Here is an 18939-nt window from a genome sequence, read left to right on the forward strand (position 1 = left end):
ATCTTAAGCTCCAGGGTTTATTTGGGGGAAGTGTTGAAACATCAATTAGTTGCCTCCTGTATGCATACCGACTGGGGATTGAACCTGCAACCTAGGCATGTGCTCTTGACTGGGAATCGAACCCACAACCTTCTGGTTTACAAGACAGCGCTCCAACCAGCGGAGCCACACCAGCCAGGGCTGGTGATGTAGTGGATAAAATCACCATCCACTTCTATTTCCTAGTTTAGATTGTGATTTTTTCTTCTTTGCCACATGAGCTATTTAGAAGTGTTTTTCAATTTTCAAATGCATGAGCCTTTTCTACTTATCTTTTTAAATGTTGATTTCCCAAGTGCCGTGTTAGAGAACGGGGTCTGTGTGCCGCAATCCTTAAAGATACCTGGAAGCTCGCCAAGGATCCTGCCAGGCGGCCCATTTCCATTTGTGCTTCAAAGGGGAATGTGTTTATTCCTCAGTCGTTGGGTGCAGCGTTCCAAGATGCACGTCGCCGCTAACCTGTCAACTGCTTTATGCAAATCTTCCAGTCTTCCTGATTTTTGCTGTTTTACCCATCCATTATACTTGAGGTATGCTAAACAGCCCATCTTGTGTATGTGTGTGCCTGTCTTGTGTCAACAAGTTTTTGCTTTATACATATCGAGGTCATGTTAACATTGAATCAAGTCACTCTGGCTCGTGTGGCTCAGTGGACTGAGTGCTGGCCTATGAACCAAAGGGTCACAGGTTCGATTCCCAGTCAGAGAACATGCCTGGGTTGCAGGTCAGGTCCCCAGTAGGGGGCGTGTGAGAGGCAACCACACATTGATGTTCCTCTTCCTCCCTCCTTTCTCCTCTCTCTAAAAATAAATAAATAAAATCTTTTTAAAAAATTGGACCAAATCTTTTATCAATATGCATTGACCCTCTTTAGCTCCAGTAATGCTTTTCCCCATGACATTTCTGTGCGTCTGATGTTAAGATAATGGCACCAGTTTTCTTTTGCTGAGCATTTGCCTGGTGTCTCTTTTCTCATCCACTTGATTATCAACATTTCCGTTTCCTTATATTTAAATATCACTCTTGCACGTACTTCCATCCATCTGTCCTGGCAGGAAGCAGACGGCATAATTAAACCAGGCTAATCAAGGAGGGTGAAGTGAAGGGAATGTTTATGGAGCTCTGGGCAGAGCAGCGGGAGCCACAGTGGGTGGAGGAGTTCCCGGGAGAGAGTAAAAGAAAGGGCGTTGAGCCCTTGGGGGCACAGTGGGATGCTGGTTGATCTTGGCTGAACTCAACCATAAGCCACAGGCAGGTCTTTTTTGGAGACCAGCCCCCTAAGGCAGAGGGAGGCAGAGGAGAGGAAAGATGGCGTCTGGCGCATGCATACCATGTGCCTGGCCCAGCAGTAAAGATAGTTTGCAAAAACCTAATACGTCACTCTCTGTCTTCTAATCAAAGCAATTCGTCTATCTACCTTTATGGAAATCGCCAATATAATCGGACGTGTTTTTAACAACTTGTTTTGTGCTCCGTTTCTGCTAGTTGTTCTGTTCCTGGTCGTCCTATCGCCAGACACAGAAGTCCGTGACACCTTTTAACGTTTCAATGTTGTCTTTGTTTGGGGGTCATTTGTTAGCAATTTAGATAAAAAAATATTTACCTTGTACTAGAAAATAATCAAGCAGGTTATGAAGAAAATCCAATCATAAACTGGGAGACAAATGATCAAAACTCTGAATGGGAAATTTAAGATTATCTTTTTAAAAATATAAGTCAGCTTTAGTTGGTGTGGCTCAGTGAATTGAGTGTCAGCCTTCAAACCAAGAGTTGCAGGTTCGAGTCCCAGTCAGGGCACATGCCTGGGTTTCGGGCCAGGTCCCCAGTAGGGGGTGTGCAAAAGGCAACCACACATTGATGTTTCTCTTCCTCTCTTTCTCCCCCCCAAAATAAATAAATAAAATCTTTAAAAAAATAGAATAAAAAGTATAGGTCAAATAGCAGACCAAAATAATATTCACAGGAGCTCTGACACAGAAAGGGTTATTACATCTGTATTTTACTTAGAATGATTATTCGCCTAATAGCAGCAACACAGACATCTGAAGACAAAAACAAAAAGAGCAATTTTCAAAAGAGAAAACATGGTGTATAGACAAACCCTTGGAAAAGTATTCACCCTCCTCAGTAATTATCACAACACAAAATAAGGGGGAAAATTACCATACTTTTTGGACTGTAAGACGCACCCCCTCCCCCCCATTCGGGATTAATAAAGGTTGTCAATGCTGCTGTTGAGTTCTGTTTACATTTACATCGGTGAAATATTATGTTATTTATGCCATTAAATATTTCACCACATTTTTTGCTTCAAAAATTTTTTTCTTACTTTCCTCCTCTAAAACCTAGGTGCATCTTATGGTCTGGAAAACACAGTACTCTTCTCCGGCAGACCTGGGGAGTGAACACGCCGACCCCCACCTCTGAGACTGTAAATGGGTTCGACTGTTTTGAAAAGCAAATTGGTCGCATGTATCAAAAGCAGATGTTTTTGTGGTTTCCACCTCTTATTTGTCCCAGTAATTTGACTTCCGGTGAACCATCCCGGGGAAATAATTTGAAATTTAGGAGAGGGCTTTCGGCATTAAGCTGTCTATTTATAACCACGAAAGAACCCAGAAAGCAATCTACATGTCCAACGGTGGAGGGATGCTTAAATAAATGATGGCATTTCTCCTTGGCGACGTATTATAAAAAAGATATAAAACGCTCCCTACGAAGAATAGACAATGACATTAAAAAGTGCTTGATATGCAAGCAGCAGAAATATGAAGTGATGTCTGTGGCAGGGCTGGGGATCTGTGAGGTGTTGGGGAAAAAAAGACATGAAAATGTAGATATATTTCTGATCGTGAAGTGTTTCTGAAACTAATGAAGTCAACCCGAGAAGGGGTTTCAGGAGAATTCTTCCTCTTTCCATATCGTTTTATTTCTGGTATCCTCACCCAAGGGTATGCTCCTTGATTTTAGAGAGAGGGGAAGGGGGAGAGAGAGAGCAAGAGGAAGATCCAAGTGAGAGGGAAACATCCGTTGGTTGCCTCCCATACGCGCCCTGACCGGGAATTGAACCCACATCCTAGGCATGTGCCCTGACCGGGAATTGAACTTGTAACCTTTTGGTGTATGGGGACAATGCTCCAACCAATTAAGTCACCCAGCCAGGGCCATATCTTTTTACTTTTCATCTTCATTCACATTTAGGATTTCATTTCACCCATTTATTTCATTCGCAATCAGCAGACACAGAACCGAAAGAACAAGGCTGTGCTTCATCCACACGGTGACGTTGAACCTGGACCTAGCTGAGTGGGAACACTGGGCTTTTGCTCTTCAACTAGGAGACTTTGGGGGAATAGTGTCACTATAACAGTCCCTTCGCAAGAGTCGAAGGGAGGCACAGAGACCAGTGGGAGGAGACACGGGGAGACGAGGAAGGAAACAAGATCCAGGAGGGAACTTCCGGGCAAGCATGTGCGTGCTGCAGACGGGAGACCTCGCAGAGCTCTCGGTCCGTCTCCAGGGAAGCCGAGCGATGCTCCACGCCCACTTGCTGCAGGGCTGAGGGCTCAGCGACAAGCTTGGAAGCCGGCAGAGAGGGCACAGGCTTTACACCCAGCTTTCCTTCCAGCCGCCGGAACGAGACAGACTGAGCTACGGCACGCAGCACAATGTCAACTTTTACTGGGAAACGAAGATCTGCTCAAGACAGAGGGCAGTGACAAAAGGCCAGGAAAGCTAACAATACGATGCGAACAGCCATGCTTCTAGGAAGAAAGAAAATGTATGAAAAGCGACTGAAAGAAAATCAGGAAATCACGGAACTTGTTGTGAAGAAAAAGGAGAAAAATGCAGTCACCCAGGAGAGACTAATTTTCCCTGCTTTTAACTGATTATTAAAGATTTTACTGAGTACGAGAAGCTGAAAACAGAGTTGACTAAAATTACATGTGTTCCTGATTTAAACGGGATTCTCGGTGGTGCACCCATTCATTCATTCATTCATTCAGCGACTCTATACTCCCTTCCCCAAGTTCAAAGTCCTGCGCTTCCCAAGGCAAGCGTTGCCTGTCAAGGGCGAAGTCACGCCGGACCAGTTCTGAATACGGTTGTGCTCCTCTGTCCCTCTGCAATGTTGCACAGAGGTCATCGAGGTTTGTGGTCCGTCTGCCACCTGGACCCGCGCTGTGGCCTCGGCTCCCTGGACAATGAGGCTCCAGGCAGAGCCCACACCCTGAGGCTTTACTGGGAGGTGCTGCCCCGGGACAGAAACAGGGGGGAGACGCATATCAGCTGCCCAAGCTTCAGAACAAAACAGCAGTGAGCTTGGCAGGGGGCATCTTTCGAGCAGGCCCTGTAGGGACCGTCAGAAAGGCTGTGAGCTTTACCTCCTGTCTGTCACTAGGCAAAGCCTGGTGCGGTTCTGGGTTGTGTTACCGGCCCTGTCCCCCGGCCCCACCAAGGCAGCTGGGTGCCGGGGAGGCCGGGGAGGCCAGGGAGGCCAGGGAGACCTTGTATCACCGCAGGTGGAGAGAACAGCCACAGGCTTCCCAGGTTCTGCTGGCTTGCCCTGGGCTTGGCTCCCCTGGGGCCGCGCTGCTCCTGCCTGTATGGAACAGGTGAGGCCCAAGGTGGGGTGGGGGTGTGGGGCACAGAGCCCGCCTGGCCGCTGCCTGTGTATATTTACGGAGTGAAATGCAATCAGTGCATGCGGTGGGGGGGTCCGTGGCACCAGCTGTCTGAACTATCAAAAGTACTCTTTGAGCCCTGGCTGGCATAGCTCAGTGGATTGAGCGCGGGCTGTGAACCAAAGTGTCGCAGGTTCGATTCCCAGTCAGGCCACATGCCTGGGTTGCAGGCCACGGCCCCCAGCAACCGCACATTGATGTTTCTCTCTCTCTTTCTCTATCTCCTTCCCTTCCCTCTCTAAAAATAAATAAATAAAATCTTAAAAAAAGTACTCTTTGAAAAGGACCTAATTCTCTGAACTTCATCATCATCATCATCATCATCATCATTATTTCTTAGTCTTCCATTCAAGCAAGTGCTGCAACTTAGTGAGACACGTTGAATCGTTTAAGGCAGAAATGCAGAATTTGGTAGAGAAATGACAGGTCAGATGGGCTCCTGTCACTGACCATCATCTTGAAACTTTCCTCATCAAGGGTTTGTTCGTAGAAAACCTCCCGACATTTGAACCTCACGCAGGCCCATGATGTAGATATTATTATTCCCATCAGTCATGTGCGGAAAGACAGGAGACGTTCCGTGCCCAGGCCAGAAAGTGGACCCGGGGGAACTCAGTCCCCACCTCCAGGGTGCTCTGCTCTAGGCGCAACTGAGGTCTTAACCCCGTGTCCCAACTCTAATGCACGTGCTAACCTGGTCTTCCCTCACCACCCACCTTCCCACAGACACTTCCTCGGTCCAGGTGACCTGCGTGTGGTTCAGGTCTGACCTTCATCAGGAATCTGCACCCCCGGCGTTTGCCCTGCAAGCTTTGGTGAATTCTGCCCCAGCCCTCTTTGAACTGCCCCAGCCTCAACGTTCAGGTTCGTGGGAAGCAGAGACTGGAAGAGGGGATTCCACGGAAGGGGGCGGGCAGGCTCAGGTGTGCTGGGCTGCGCTCCAGGGAAAGCCGAGACGTGTGGGAACGCCAGCAGCTGTGGCCCCGGGACGCACCTGCCCGGACACGAGAGCCCTTGAAAGCCCAGTGCAGGTCAGCGTTCGACCCTTCTCACGGCGTTTCCAAACCAAGACGCCGGCCAGCGAGTCTTCGTTTCTTTGCTTTGCGAGCAGGTGCCACGTAAGGGGAAGAAAGAATACACATGCGCCCATGAGTTCAAGACCTGAGAGAGTTTTCCATTTCAGTCCATCTAGGAGATAGCAATCTAGCTCGCCCTGAGCGCGGCAACCCTGGATTCTGCTGCTTTCCAAGGTTCAAGGTCCTCCAGACTCACGGCCCGTCTAAACCTCCTCCAAGGCCCTCTACCGGTCACCTCGGGGCTGGGATGTTCCTGGAGGGAAAGGGGACCAGTTCTCTAAGACTGTGGTTGGAGCCGACGCTGGCAGCGGGCAGGTAAGAAATGAGGGGGTACGAGAAACCTGCCTCCATGACAACCTACTATGTGCCAGGCTGTGCCAGGAAGGTTCACTCCCAGCCAGTGCTGCCAATGCACAAGGGTTCCCAGGCAGTCACTGGCGGAGCCAGGACTGGGAGCCAGGCCTGTCTACCTTTATACTCATGTTCTTCTCACCAAAGCATTGCTTTTTTGGCCCCAGGAAGTTCTGCTTGTTGGCTGGCTTCCTATCATATTTACCTGGTGTTTTAAGTTATATTTTCTTTGATTACTACAAAGATTACATTTCTTTTGTTCATTGGTTTATTTTTTTTTCTATATGGATGGCCTTTTCAGGCCTTGTGCCTATTTTTCTAGTGGGGTGATTTTCATATTTCTTAGTGATTTGTAAGTACTCTTTACATATTAAGGCTACAGTACAGAATAGAGTCCTGTTTGAGATCATGTCACTACAGAGAGCTGAGAAGTTACAGATATCTGAGAAGGTGTCGGTCTGTGTATTGGACTAGTTTAATACAAATTATTATTTTTTAATTTCCTCCCCTTGGAAAAAAGACTTTTTAGCATATTGAGAATTCAATGATAACTGCTTACGGATTAGCAACATGGAGTCAGGAAAATCGTTTGATGCATGAAATATGTGGTGAAGCCCAGGGCAATTAGCCCTTCCCTCCTGTGAGTGGGCCTTGGAAAGAAAGAAATAATGAATGAAGACATCACCATCCAGCTCTGGCTGGTGTGGCTCAGTGGATCGAGTGCCAGCCTGTGAGCCAAAGGGTCGCTGGTCCGATGCCCAGTCAGCACACATGCCTAGGTTACAGGCCAGGTCCCCAGTAGGGGGCGTGCAAGAGGCAACCACACACTGATGTTTCTCTCCCCCTCTTTCTCCCTCCATTTCTCTTAAAAAAAAAAAAAAAAGACAGCACCATCCAGTAATGGGACCAACGCTCTCCTCAGAGAGGACCAGGCTGCCCTGCACAGGTTTGCGTGGGGCTCACCCTGCTTTGAAAGGCAGGCTGGTTCTCAGCGAGTTCTCACACTTCTCTTCCTGCCTCCCTCCCTCAGCGCTGACAGAACCAACGCCAACTCCGTCTCACGCTCGGGGAGGAGGCACTAATGCTGGGATGTGCCAAGAGTGCAGCCCAGAGAGAGGGCACCGTCCCCACCACCCACCTACGCTGGTTTCTGCAAAGACTGCCTCAGGGGCGACAGCCCTCCGCAGGGTATGGCTTGCACGGACCACCCTTCTCCTCCAGACAGCACTGCAGGGATGTGCCGGCTCTGTGACAACGTCGAAGACCATGTCCCGGTCCCCCAAATCCCGACAGGTCACAGAAGGTCGGCGCTAGCAGCTACCAGGAGACGTCTATCCCATTCCTGTCTCTTCCAACCACACCCAAGGATGGGCACCCGCCTGTTCGGGCCTTGATTAGGGGCCATCCCTGAACAGCATCCCTGGGATCAAACCATAGGATGGGAGGGAAAAAAATGTAAAAAATGGCTTTTCTGGTAATGGCCTAGTATGCAGAATATTTAAAAAACTCATACGATGCAACATGAAAAGACAGACAACCCCATTTTCAAAGGGGCAGAGAGACTTGAACAGACATTCCTCCCAAGGAGATTTATGGACGATGAAAGATTCTCAGCATCATTAGTCATCAGGGAAATGCAGACCCAAACCTCAAGGAGACGCCACTTCACACCAGCAGGACGGCTACGGAAATTGCAAATAGAACAAGTGTCGACAAGAATGCCATAAAATTACTGTATTTTTCGGACAACAAGGCACGCTTTTCTTTTTCTTCCCCCCTCCCAAATTTGGGAGGAATAATGGTGGTTAATGCTGCTGCGGAGTTCTGTTCACATTTACACTGGTAACATATGGTGTGATTTGTGTGATTAAATATTTTACTCCATTTTTTTGCTTCAAAACTTTTTTCCCCGTTTTCCTCTAAAACCTAGGTGCGTCTCATGGTCCGAAAAATACGGTAAAATTCTCATCTATTGCCGGTGAGAATGTCCCGTGGTGCAGCCACCGTGGAAAACGGTTCAACAAGTTCCTCAGAGAGTCAAACACAGAATTACCACGTGGCTCGGCCATGCTGCTCGCAGGCACACACCGGAGAGAACGGGAAACACGTCCACAGAACACGCCCGTGGACGGATGGTGAAAGCAGCATCGTTCGTAACCGCGGCGAGGGAGAAATCCCCCCGGACGTCGGCCGGCGGGTGGAAGAGGAAACGGACGGGGTTCAGAACGCGGAGGAGGAGCGGGGCTTCGCCGTCAGAAGGAAGGAAGTGTGGACACACGCGACAACCCGGATGAGCCTTGGGAACATCATGAGAAGCCTAAGGAGCCAGACACGAAAGCCCGCGCACACGCAGTGTAGGATTCTGTTCACATAAAGCGTCCGGAAGAGGCCAGTCCCCAGAGAAAGACGGTAGATCAGGGCCCCCCCGGGGGCCGGGAGGGGCTGCGGAGGGAGGAGCGGCTGCTTCATGGGTACGAGGGGACGCCTCTGGAGTGATGAGAAAGTTCTGGAATGGGATAGCGGTGACCATTGCACGACCTGGTGAATGCACCTTAAAGTGATGAAAACGGCGAGGTTCGTACTATGTGAATTTTACCCTCATTCAAAAACAAACAAACAAAAAATAGACGGCAGACATCAGAGTGAAACCAAAGTCCTAGAGATGGCGAAAGGGCTGAAACACGAAAGTCACGAAACCCCCGGCGCCTCTGACCTTGTCTGTCCGGGTGGCGCACCTGGGACGGTATGTCCTGGATTTCCAAGGTCCACTCCCCCTCCGCCTTCTCTCCCCAGCAGTGCACGGTCATGAACTCCCAGTTTGAAAACCCTTCGTTGGAATGGTCCAGCAACCTGCAATGGGAGACTCAGCATCAGAATGTCAGGGGGGGGCCCGAAAAAGGTGGTGGCTGGGGGTGGGGGCCACTCCAAGGAGGCCGTGTCCTCAGACCACGGGAGAAACCAGAGGATGGAGCCTGGCACTCGGCTGAGGCGGAGCTGCGGGTGAGACGCTGGCTGCCTTCACACCCTCGTTTACGACACCGCCCCGCACAGCTGTCTTCCCTCCATTCTCTCATGGGGTCTCTAACCACTGAGACACAGTCCTGACCGGTGTGGCTCAGTGTCGACTGGCAAATGGAAAGGCTGCCAGTTCAATTCCCGGTCAGGGCTCATGCCCAAGTTGTGGGCCAGGTCCCCAGTAGGGGGCGCACGAGAGGCAACCACACATGGATGTTTCTCTCCCTCTCTCTCTCCCTTCCCCTCTCCCTAAAAATAAATGAATAAAATCTTAAAAATATATTGAGAGACAGACAGGCTTCCCAGGTGCCCCGTATGAGACAAGGACTCTGCCGTGGAGGTTGCCTCCCTGTTTTATAGAGAGGCCCCGGGTGTACTGATTGCCTACAGACTCGCTGGAGGCCACTGTGACCCCTGCCCCTTGATCTTCCCGGCACCAGCAGGCCACCAACAAATGCCCTCAATCCGCCAGGTTCCTTCAGAAGGCATTTTGAGTCACACCCCAGGGGTGACGCCCCAGGCGCAGCCCCCAGAGCCCAGGACCCCAGTGCCCAAAGGCAGCAAAGCAGACAGAGGGTGGGCCAGGGAACTTCCCCTTCAGCCCCAAGGGGAGGGGGGGCCTTTCCAAAATGCTGGTTCAGGAACGAACCGAAACTTCCCCACTCGTCCCCGAGCCAGCTCTGGTGTGCTGTTCTCCAGAAGGTACAAAGAAGGAAAAACGAGTAACTACCCAAGCTTGTGGGGAAAGAAAGGCTGCCTTCCTCCGCTGGGCATCACAGGTTTCAATAGCCCTGTCTGGGGGGAGGTGCCAGAACAGGCCTGGGTGTTTCCCGGAGTGGGTGGGAGGCACCCCTGGGTGCAATGTCAGGGGACTAGGAGCTCTCTCCCCTCAGCCAGCCTCCCTGCGGGTTCTGATGAGCTTCCGTTGCTCCTGCCCGACTGGACCTTCAGCTCTGGGCCACTTTCTCACGAGGGTTTGAGCAGAAACAGGAAGCTACACAGCCCAATCCCACCCCCCCCTTCTTCTAACCCAGGAGGGGGTTGCGGGGGGGGGGCCTTCCATCTTCCCACTTTAGAAGAAACAATTCCAGCTTCTTCTTACTCTTCTGAGTCTAAAATTTCCATCTCTACACTGGAACAATTTTTTTCTAACATCGGGGCTCTATTGTTCAGAAATCCCAGATATCGATATGTTCTATGATGTACCATTCGATTCTCAATTGGGGGGTTCTCTGAACATCCGATGTAGAAAAGTGTTTATCGAGGAACCCTTGTTTTGCCTGCAGGGCAGTGAGGTCAGCGGGACACCTCGTACTTTCTTCCACGAAACTGCAAAGGTCAAGGGTTTTCACACACGATGCCAAACAGAACCCAACGCACTGGGAACAGAACAGACTGTCTTTTAAGGGCTGAAGGGCTTGGGACTGTAAACTCACTCTTGGTAAAAAAAAAAAAAAAAAAATCTGGCAGGCTGAAAAAGCTGCCCCATTAAGCAAGACGTGAAACCCAGTGGAAGGTAATGGATTCTATAATCAGGCGATCTGTCTTGGGGGAAGAGAAATGCAAATGACCCAGGCTCAGGTGTCTGCCAAGTGGCCTGGGGGCGGGTTTAGAGTGTTTGAGGGCACAGGTTCAGCTACCCAGCAAAAGGATAGCGATGAACCAGTGAACCCGGGTGGCCTGCTGCTCTCTAAGAATCCAGGGGCTCAAACGCCGGGCCTGAGCAGAAGGATGATTAGAGGGAAAGGGCAGAGTGGAGGATGCTGGGGCGCTGGAAGGTTCTGGAAGGTCAGACAGACAATGTAAGCAGGTCGGGAAGGGCAGTCAGCCGCTTGGGCCAGGGATGGCGCCCGGCCTGCTTCTCTACACCATCACCTTCAGTTCCTGTGCCTTTCCTGATGGTGAGCGAGGACTGAAATGACATTTCCAGGGGTGAGGAAGGAAGGGAGGAGAAGTGGCCAGCCGCTGGGAGCCCAGGGAAGGCGCCCTGGCGCCAGCCGGGGCGTCTCGCCTCCTGTCCTGGTTGCTTACCGGCCACCGCGACCCCGCGACCCCGCTAGGCCGGCCCGGCCTTACCTCTTTGCCAGTAGTTGGGACTTGGTCCCCGAGGGAGAGATCAAGTGGATCTGGAGGTCTCCTCGGCGCGGGTGGGAGATGGAGATCCGGGCCACCACGTGCTCCAGGTAGCCCACGCGTTGGTCCGAGCGGTTGGCGCAGGCGGTGGTCAGGGCGGTGGTCCGCAGCGGCTGCATCAAGGGGATGCTCCTGGGAGGGGAGGGGCAGCTCAGGGGGTGTGGCCTCTGGGTGTTGGGGGGCGGGGCCCAGGGAGAGCTCCGGCCCCGCCTCCCAACGCTGGGCTGTCCCTGTTTGAGTTGCCTCGCTGGCCCAGAGGACATCCCTCGTTCTGGAATTGGCTCCCCGGGGCAGACTCAGCCAACCCACCCAGGGATCGGCCCCCCAACTTCCTCGGGCTCGGCAAAGGCCTTACAATCCCACTCCTCCGTGTCGAAGACTGGCCTTCAAAATCTAGGTCACGGCGCTGAGTAATACTAACAGCGGAGATTTTCTGAGCTGACCGCAGGCCGGGCCCTGGACACGGGGCACTGGGCTGAGAATTTACAAGGATTAAGCCATTTAATCCAGAGAGGTTGAGGATCGGGCCCAAGGTCATGGTTACTGAGAGGCTCCAGGGTCCACGCTACAGGGACGCTCGCGTGGGCCCGTGCGTGTCTTCACGTGCCCAGGAAAGCGGAGATGGCCGAGCGACCCGGGGCCAGAGCTGGCCTCTTGGGCTAAGTGCCCCCAGTGGAAGCCGCAAGGACGGGGCCAGAGTCACGGAGACGCACAGAAGCTGGTCCGGTTTCCGGTGTCCGCCTCCAGCCTGGGGTCCCCGCCCTCTCCCACGCTCCCGCCCTCGGACAGGAACACGCAGTTTCGCCACGTGGGAGGGAATCTGAGGACAAACACCAAGCCCCAACCAGCCACAGGGCAGCTCCACCAGAATGTTCTCACACGCTCCCAGAGGAGGCAGGCGCGGGCTGCACCTGGATGCTGCCGCACGGGGGCGCCCTGCCGGTCTGGGGCCACCGTGGCTGCGCCGGGGGCTTGGGAGACGGAGGGGGGTTCCTCTGGCCGCCCGGCGAGGCCCCCTGCTGGGCCAGCCCCGGGTCTATCCCCACAGGGAGCGCTTTTCTCGTTTGCCCGACTGTCCCCTCGGGAGGGGAGGCTCGAGGCCGAGGCCCAGTGTCTCTCAGGAATGACATCGCTTGGCCCTGCTGCGCCTTGAGTCATAAGGAACACTCCAAACAGTTACAGGCAGTGATGTCATTCCCTGGGAGACTGTAAAAAATTTGAAAACATGATTTGCATGCATCATCCATTGATTTAGAGAGGCTGAGCCCTTTCATTGCCTGCTCCCCAATTTTACTGTCCGCTTTGCCGGTCAGCAGGCTGCCCCTGCGGTGGCAGATGGGGAGCCAGACAGAAAGTTCTGGAGAGTTCTGGAAGGTTCTGGTCCTGCCGGGGTCAGAGAGGCCCCCGGCTAAAGACCACCCCGCTAGCCCACACATTTAGAACTTTCCTTAGATCAAATTACTTTTGATTATCAAACCACTGAACATCATTTAGGCTGAAAATAAATGTTAACTAAAAAAAAAAAAAAAAGAAGCTTCTTCAGTACATTAATGTAGACAGTGTTGCCCAGGATCAAGTTCTAGGGTGTTTACGATACAATGTTTAAATGTGTAGCATGTATTTTCCTTCTCCGTGAGAGCAGGGGGCTAAGTGAGCTGGCTTTCAACCTTCCTTACAACTTTAAGATTCAATTTCATGGGGAGAAAAGACACAATAAAACATACAGTCAATTCGTATTATTCATGGTTCCCTATCTGCCAAGTCCCTTACTCGATGAAATTTATCGGCGCCCCCAAATCAATACTTGAGGAGAGCTAGTGGTCCTCTGCAGGTGCACACAGAGCAGCAAAACATTTGCGTTGCCCAGTCCACGTTTCCAGCCGAGGTGGTGGGACGTGGCCGCTCTGCCTCTTTAAAGAAGCGTGCATTTTTGTGGTCTACTTAGTGGCACGGGTTTCACATGTTTTGTGCTTTTGGTCGGTGGTTTCACCATTCAAAATGAGGCCAAGCCTAGTGCTAACCAGCCTTCTGCTGTCCCCGAGGGCAAGAAGGCTGCGATGTGCCTGACGGAGAAAATCCGTGTGTGACAAGCTTCGTGCAGGCCTGAGTCAGAGAGCTCTTGACAGTGAGTTCCCCGCTACCGAATCAACGATACACAGCAGACAAGGGGTCTTTGAACAGAAGCGCGTATCCGACAAGGTTCTGTATTGATCGGTGGGTGAACGTGTGACCAGAAGCTTGCTCCCAGGAACGTAAGGAACCCCGGCATTCTCCCCCAAGCGAGGATGCCGTCCTCGAGAATCCAGCCTTTGGGGTGACTTCACAGAACATAACGACTGGGAATAGTAGTGCGGGTCGGCTGTGGTGTTCGGATTTCAGTCCTGATTTTAGAAGGAAGTAGCATTTACCATCTGGGGGAGACGGGGTGGCGTCAAAAGAGAAGTGAGGAAGGGGCAGGGCTGCAGGAGAGATGATGGCCATGCTCTGGGGGTGTCAGGAAGCAGGACAAATGTCGGGGGCCCAGGTGTGGTCACCCTCGGGGCAGGACTGTGGAGCACCCCGAGAGTTTTCTCAGCATGCCCTGCCGTGCCCTGTGGAAGGAGGACGCCATAGAAGACACCAGAAGCAAGAACCTCATACAGCCCTGGCCAGGTAGCTCCGTGGATTAGAGCGTCGTCTCTATACACCAGTGTTGAGGGTTCGGTCCCCGGTCAGGGCGCATAGAGGAAGCAACCAATGAATGCACCAGTATGTGGAACAACAAATCAATGTTTCTCTCTCTCTCTCTCAAATCAATTTTTTAAAAAGCCCAGGAGGGAGGTTTTGGCTGGGGGGGATGGGGGTGCTGAACTTGCACCATCCAGAGACGGTCTGAGGGAGAGAGGGGCTTTTAGTGTGAAACCGGGCCTCATGCTGGAGGTAGGCCACCGTGGGTCCCAGCAACACAGGGCGAGGTGGCCACGTGGCCTCCCCTGCTGGCCTAGCCAACCTGGGGCAGACGAGAGCCTCCAGGGCCTGGCCCCTTGGGGGCCGGCGGGTGGCCGAGGCTGGAGGCTCTTCCAGGTCACCAGGACCAAGGCGCTTTCTTGTCGTCAGCTCCCAGCTGGCTAGGGACAGCGGGGAAAGGAGGAAACATCTCCCGGGGACACGCGGGCCACTCTACTTGGTTCAGTGCCGCCCGAGTTCCTGGGACATGTTCCTTTCCCGAGGGACAAGGCGGACTCTATAGACCGGCGGCCTGCAGGGGCAGCTCAGCCCTACCACATCCCAGCCCTCGGCTGTTTCTAATGCCTTTGTGCCTCAGTTTCTTCCTCTGTACAATGGGGGTAATAATAGTGCCCCAAACTCATAGTCTTGCTGGGGGCTTTGATTTTTAAGTGACCGACTACACATCAAGTGGCTGGAACCATGCCAGGGGCACAGCAAGTGCCTGGTAACTGTTATCCATCACCCTTATCTGTGTATTTATAGAGCTGTTACAGAGTGGGTATCACACCAGTAATGAAATACCAGAGGAGTAAGTGGTACGTGATTCACCCGTAGTTCATTCTTGAACATCTATAAATAGCTAGTCTGCTCCATAGAAAACCCTTAATATTCAAAGCAACACGTCCTTAACAGTCAAAACTGTTAGAACTGAAGTATCTTTTTCTGTGTGTGAGCTCTTTTTCAAGCCTGCTAAAACTAAAGATGAACACGAAAACTTTTGTTGCTTTAAAAGTGGGTGTCTTGCCCTGGCTGGTATAGCTTAGTGGATTGAGCGCTGGCCTGCGAACCAAAGGATCGCCAGTTTGATTCCCAGTCAGTGCACATGCCTGGGTTGCGGGCCAGGTCCCCAGTAGGGGGCTTGCAAGAGGCAACCACACATGGATGTTTCTCTCCTTCTCTTTCTCCCTCCCTTCCCGTCTGTCTGAAAATAAATAAGTAAAATCATTTTTAAAAAGTGGGTGTCTTTTGCCCTGGCTGGGTGGCTCAGTTGGTTGGAGCATCATCCCATACACCAGGAGGTTGTGGGTTCGATTCCCAGGTCAAGGCACAGACTTAGGTTGCGGTTTGATCCTCCACGGCACGTATGGAAGGCAACCGATCAATGTCTGTCTCTCACATCAATGTTTCTGGTTCTCCTTCTTCAAGTCTAAAATTGATATACACATTAAAAAAAAAAGTTAGTGTTTTTCTAGCACTGAGTGGAGAGCCATATATATGGAGTGGATATCATATGCGGTGTTTTAGTGGCCTGGAATTTTAAAAATACAAGGAAGTGTTGGCTAGAAAAATCCTAAGGATCAAATAAGATATTTTAATGCCTGGGCCCACTTTTCATTTACACAGGTTATACTAAGCTTGACTTCCTTTTTTCATGCTTAGAAAGGTTATAAGCATATCAATTTTACCTCCCTCTCTCTTTCTGACACACACAGGCTTTAAAATAATTTTCCACAGGCAGACAGCACCGGCCCTGATCTTCTTCATCTTCCTTTAATTGAAGGAAAATCCTGAGTTGAATGAAAACCACTTGGGTCCAAGACCAGGCAGGCGTGTCCCTGACACGTTTGTGAACGTGGCCACTGAGACCCAGGTCCAACTTATACTGTCATCGGGTGTCACCCACAAGGGCTTTAATGAGTCATTCTCTTTCACCAAAGGACCTGTTGAGTTCAAGTGACTGTCCCCTCGCCCTTGCATTTAAAGATTCTTATTTATTTTTTTCTTATAGAGAGAAGGGAAGGGAGGGAGAAAGAGAGGGAGAGAAACATCAATGTGTGGTTGCCTCTTGTGCGCCCCCTACTGGGGACCTGGCCTGAAACCCAGGCTTGTGCCCAGACTGGGAATTGAACCAGCGACCTTTTGGTTTGCAGGACGATGCTCCAATCCAATGAGCCACACCAGCCAGGGTGTTGCCCTTTGCATGCAGACTCAGCACTCCCTGAAAGCTGCCTAGGATGAGCTTTGCCCCCTGTGGGCATTGGAGAGGTGGGCCGGACACCAGGGCCTCTGCTCTGGGGGGCTCAGTCTGTTTTGGGGTCTGGGTGGGTGACATGATGTAAAGAGACAGCTCAGTGAAACTGGCCTTGGAGTGGCGGGGGGGCCTGGGCCCTCTTGTTCCTCGGCAGCCCCACCCCTGCTGCCCTTCTCTGCTCGAACTTCTTCTCCTAGAAGCTTCTCATTCCCCCTCAGGAGGGGACCCAACCACACTGTCCAGACTGGAATGGCCGACAAGAGGGCGTGGGGTCCCTGTGTGGCCTTTCTCCAGGTTAAGAGGATCAGCAATGGCTTCCTCCTGATGGAGCGGCTTCTTGTGTGTCTGCGAAGGCAGCCCTGCTCCCCTCCACACTAACTTTCTCTCACTGCGCTGTCCGCCTGGGCGTGACTCAGGGGCAGGTCCGAAAGACAGAGGACAGTCCAGCGCCAGGACAGGGCAGTCCGACAGAGGGACGCCAGGGGGCGCCCGAGTGGGCACAATGCCGGTGTCTGAGCACCGGTGGGGGTCCCGGGCGGAATCTGCAGCGAGGGTGGCCCACCGGCTCCTCCGGGAATGGCCGGCCATGAGGACGTCTCCCCAAACTGTGTCATATCGCAGGAGGGGGAGGCCAGCTCGGGGCTGAGGGCCGGGAGAGGGCAGAGAGGGGTCACGGTCCTTCATTCCTGCCCCTGCATGTGACCGTCCACGCCCAGGTCCTCGAAGTCAGAGCCCACGCAACATTACTGCCGAGATGGCCGCAGCAGTCCCCATCCCCTCTGTGACCCCCCACCTAGGGGTGGGTGACACAGCTCTCCGACCTTCCTCACACTGGACAGAGAGGTGTTTCTCTCTCTCTCTCTCTCTCTCTGCTCTTGTCTGCAAGAAGCAGCCGAGGCCAGGTCTGGGACATTCAGAGAGTCCCAGGACGCCACCATGAGAAGGAGAAACCAGAATGAGGCCCAGAGAGTGGGCAGCGGGGCCAGGAAACGCACGTGGGGAGGGCGCAGGGAGAAGGAGAGAACCACGGGCCTGTGCGAACGAACACAGTTCCACGTCTGAGCCACACGGTCCCGGCAGCTTAGGCGCAGCGAGATGAGGACCCCGAGGAAGAAGCTTGGCCCTTGGCACTGGGCGTGCTCAGCAGCCAGGTTCAAGTGACCTGGACAGGCCGCCGGGCTGGAGCGTTCTGCCCACAGGTGGAGCCCAAAGGGGTAGATGGGGTGGCATCTCCCGTCCACAGGGCACTCCCCCACTTGCTGTCTCTCTCCCTCTCCCCTCCCTTCCTCCGCCCCCTTCTCTCTGGAAGCCCCCTTGTCCTTAGGGACCACGGAGGGTACAATTAAGTGAGGGGTTTGAAACAGCAGGTCGGCCGACTGTTCCAGAGAGTCTGAAACTGCGCAACAGGAAGATGGTTTTTCTTTGAAAAAGGAGCCCGCTTCTCCCCCCTCCTCGGAACCCCCCCATGGAGTCCTGTCTCTGCTCCGAGGACAGGAACAGTGTCCCACTGTGTGGGACGGTGGGGTTCCCCGCGCCAGAGCTGTCTAGCCTTGGGGTGCTTTTGCCTTCAAAACAAAACAAAATAAAAATAAAAACAGCCCTTCACCACCCGGGCACCGCTCTGCCATCTTAAAACTGTTTCCGGCAGGAGAAGAAGGCTTCATTCAGGAGCCGCCCGGACGGGCTGCGGGAGGGAAGGTCGTGGCCGCGGGGGTGCGACCCACTCTGGGGGCCCAGCGCCACCTCACCTGGACTCGGGTATCCACGTGCCGTGCATTTCCCAACAAACAGAGCAAAACCAAACCGAGCAAAATGCTTCATCAATTTTAGAGAAACCGCACCCCCCCCGCCGCCAGTTTCTTCTGAATTTGATAGTCTAAGGCTCCCCAGAGAGAATGATGCTTTACAATTTCAAGACTGGGCCCTAGCTTGATGGCTCCGTTGGTTGGAGCATCATCCTGTGCACCGAGAGGTCGCCGGTTCGATTCCCGTTTGGGGGCTTCAGGAGGCAACAGATTGATGTTTCCCTCTCACATCCATGCTCCCCTCCCTCTCTTTCTCCTTCCCTTCCCCTCTCTCTGAAAATAAATAAATAAAATACATAAATCAGCCCTGGCTGGGGTAGCTCAATGGATTGAGCGTGGGCTGCAAACCAAAGGGTCGCTGGTTCGATTCCCACTCAGGGCACATGCCTGGGTTGCAGGCCAGGCTCCCCCAGCAACCACACACTGATGTTTCCCTCCCTCTCTTTCTCCCTCCCTTCCCCCTCTCTAAAAATAAATTAAAAATCTCAAATATGTATACATATAAATCAAATCTAAAAAAAAGAGAGAAGCGATTTTTTCTCCAGCTCCATAGTCGCTAAGGGGAGGTGCGTGTGCCCTCACTGACGTGCACAGGAACTCGTGTGAACACCCGCCCCCCCCCCCCCAAAGTGCCAGACAGCAGGGTCCGGGCCACACCCACGTGCCCGCAGCTCCGCGCACTGCCACAGCCGAGCCTCTCACCTGGGCCTCTTGTCGGTGACAGCGACACATGTGTGCTGGACAGGGACCGCTGTCCACTTCTTCGCCGCCAGGACCAGAGCTTCTGCGTCTACCAAGCCGAACCCGTACAGATGGCTAACTGGAAAGACAGGGCCGTCAGACCTGGCTGCTCCCCTGGGGTCCCGGCAAGGCAG

The 18939-nt window shown here is 52.7% G+C and overlaps 1 protein-coding gene across 2 annotated transcripts in view; it reads right to left on the minus strand.

Moving 5' to 3' along the window:
* The window catches only part of PCSK6 (proprotein convertase subtilisin/kexin type 6), a 131268-nt gene that overhangs the window by 28163 nt on the left and 84166 nt on the right, over positions 1 to 18939 (minus strand). For both annotated transcript variants that reach the window (XM_045824937.1, XM_045824936.1), the window contains exons 11-13: positions 18767 to 18884; positions 11243 to 11431; positions 8865 to 9001 (exon numbers count right to left, since the gene is read on the minus strand). In XM_045824937.1, coding sequence (XP_045680893.1) covers positions 8865 to 9001; positions 11243 to 11431; positions 18767 to 18884 — 444 coding nt within the window. The remainder of the gene's footprint in view (positions 1 to 8864; positions 9002 to 11242; positions 11432 to 18766; positions 18885 to 18939) is intronic.

This window comes from Phyllostomus hastatus, unplaced genomic scaffold (genome assembly GCF_019186645.2).
Source record: "Phyllostomus hastatus isolate PE091 unplaced genomic scaffold, TTU_PhHast_1.1 phas_scaffold_555, whole genome shotgun sequence".
NCBI lineage: Eukaryota > Metazoa > Chordata > Mammalia > Chiroptera > Phyllostomidae > Phyllostomus > Phyllostomus hastatus.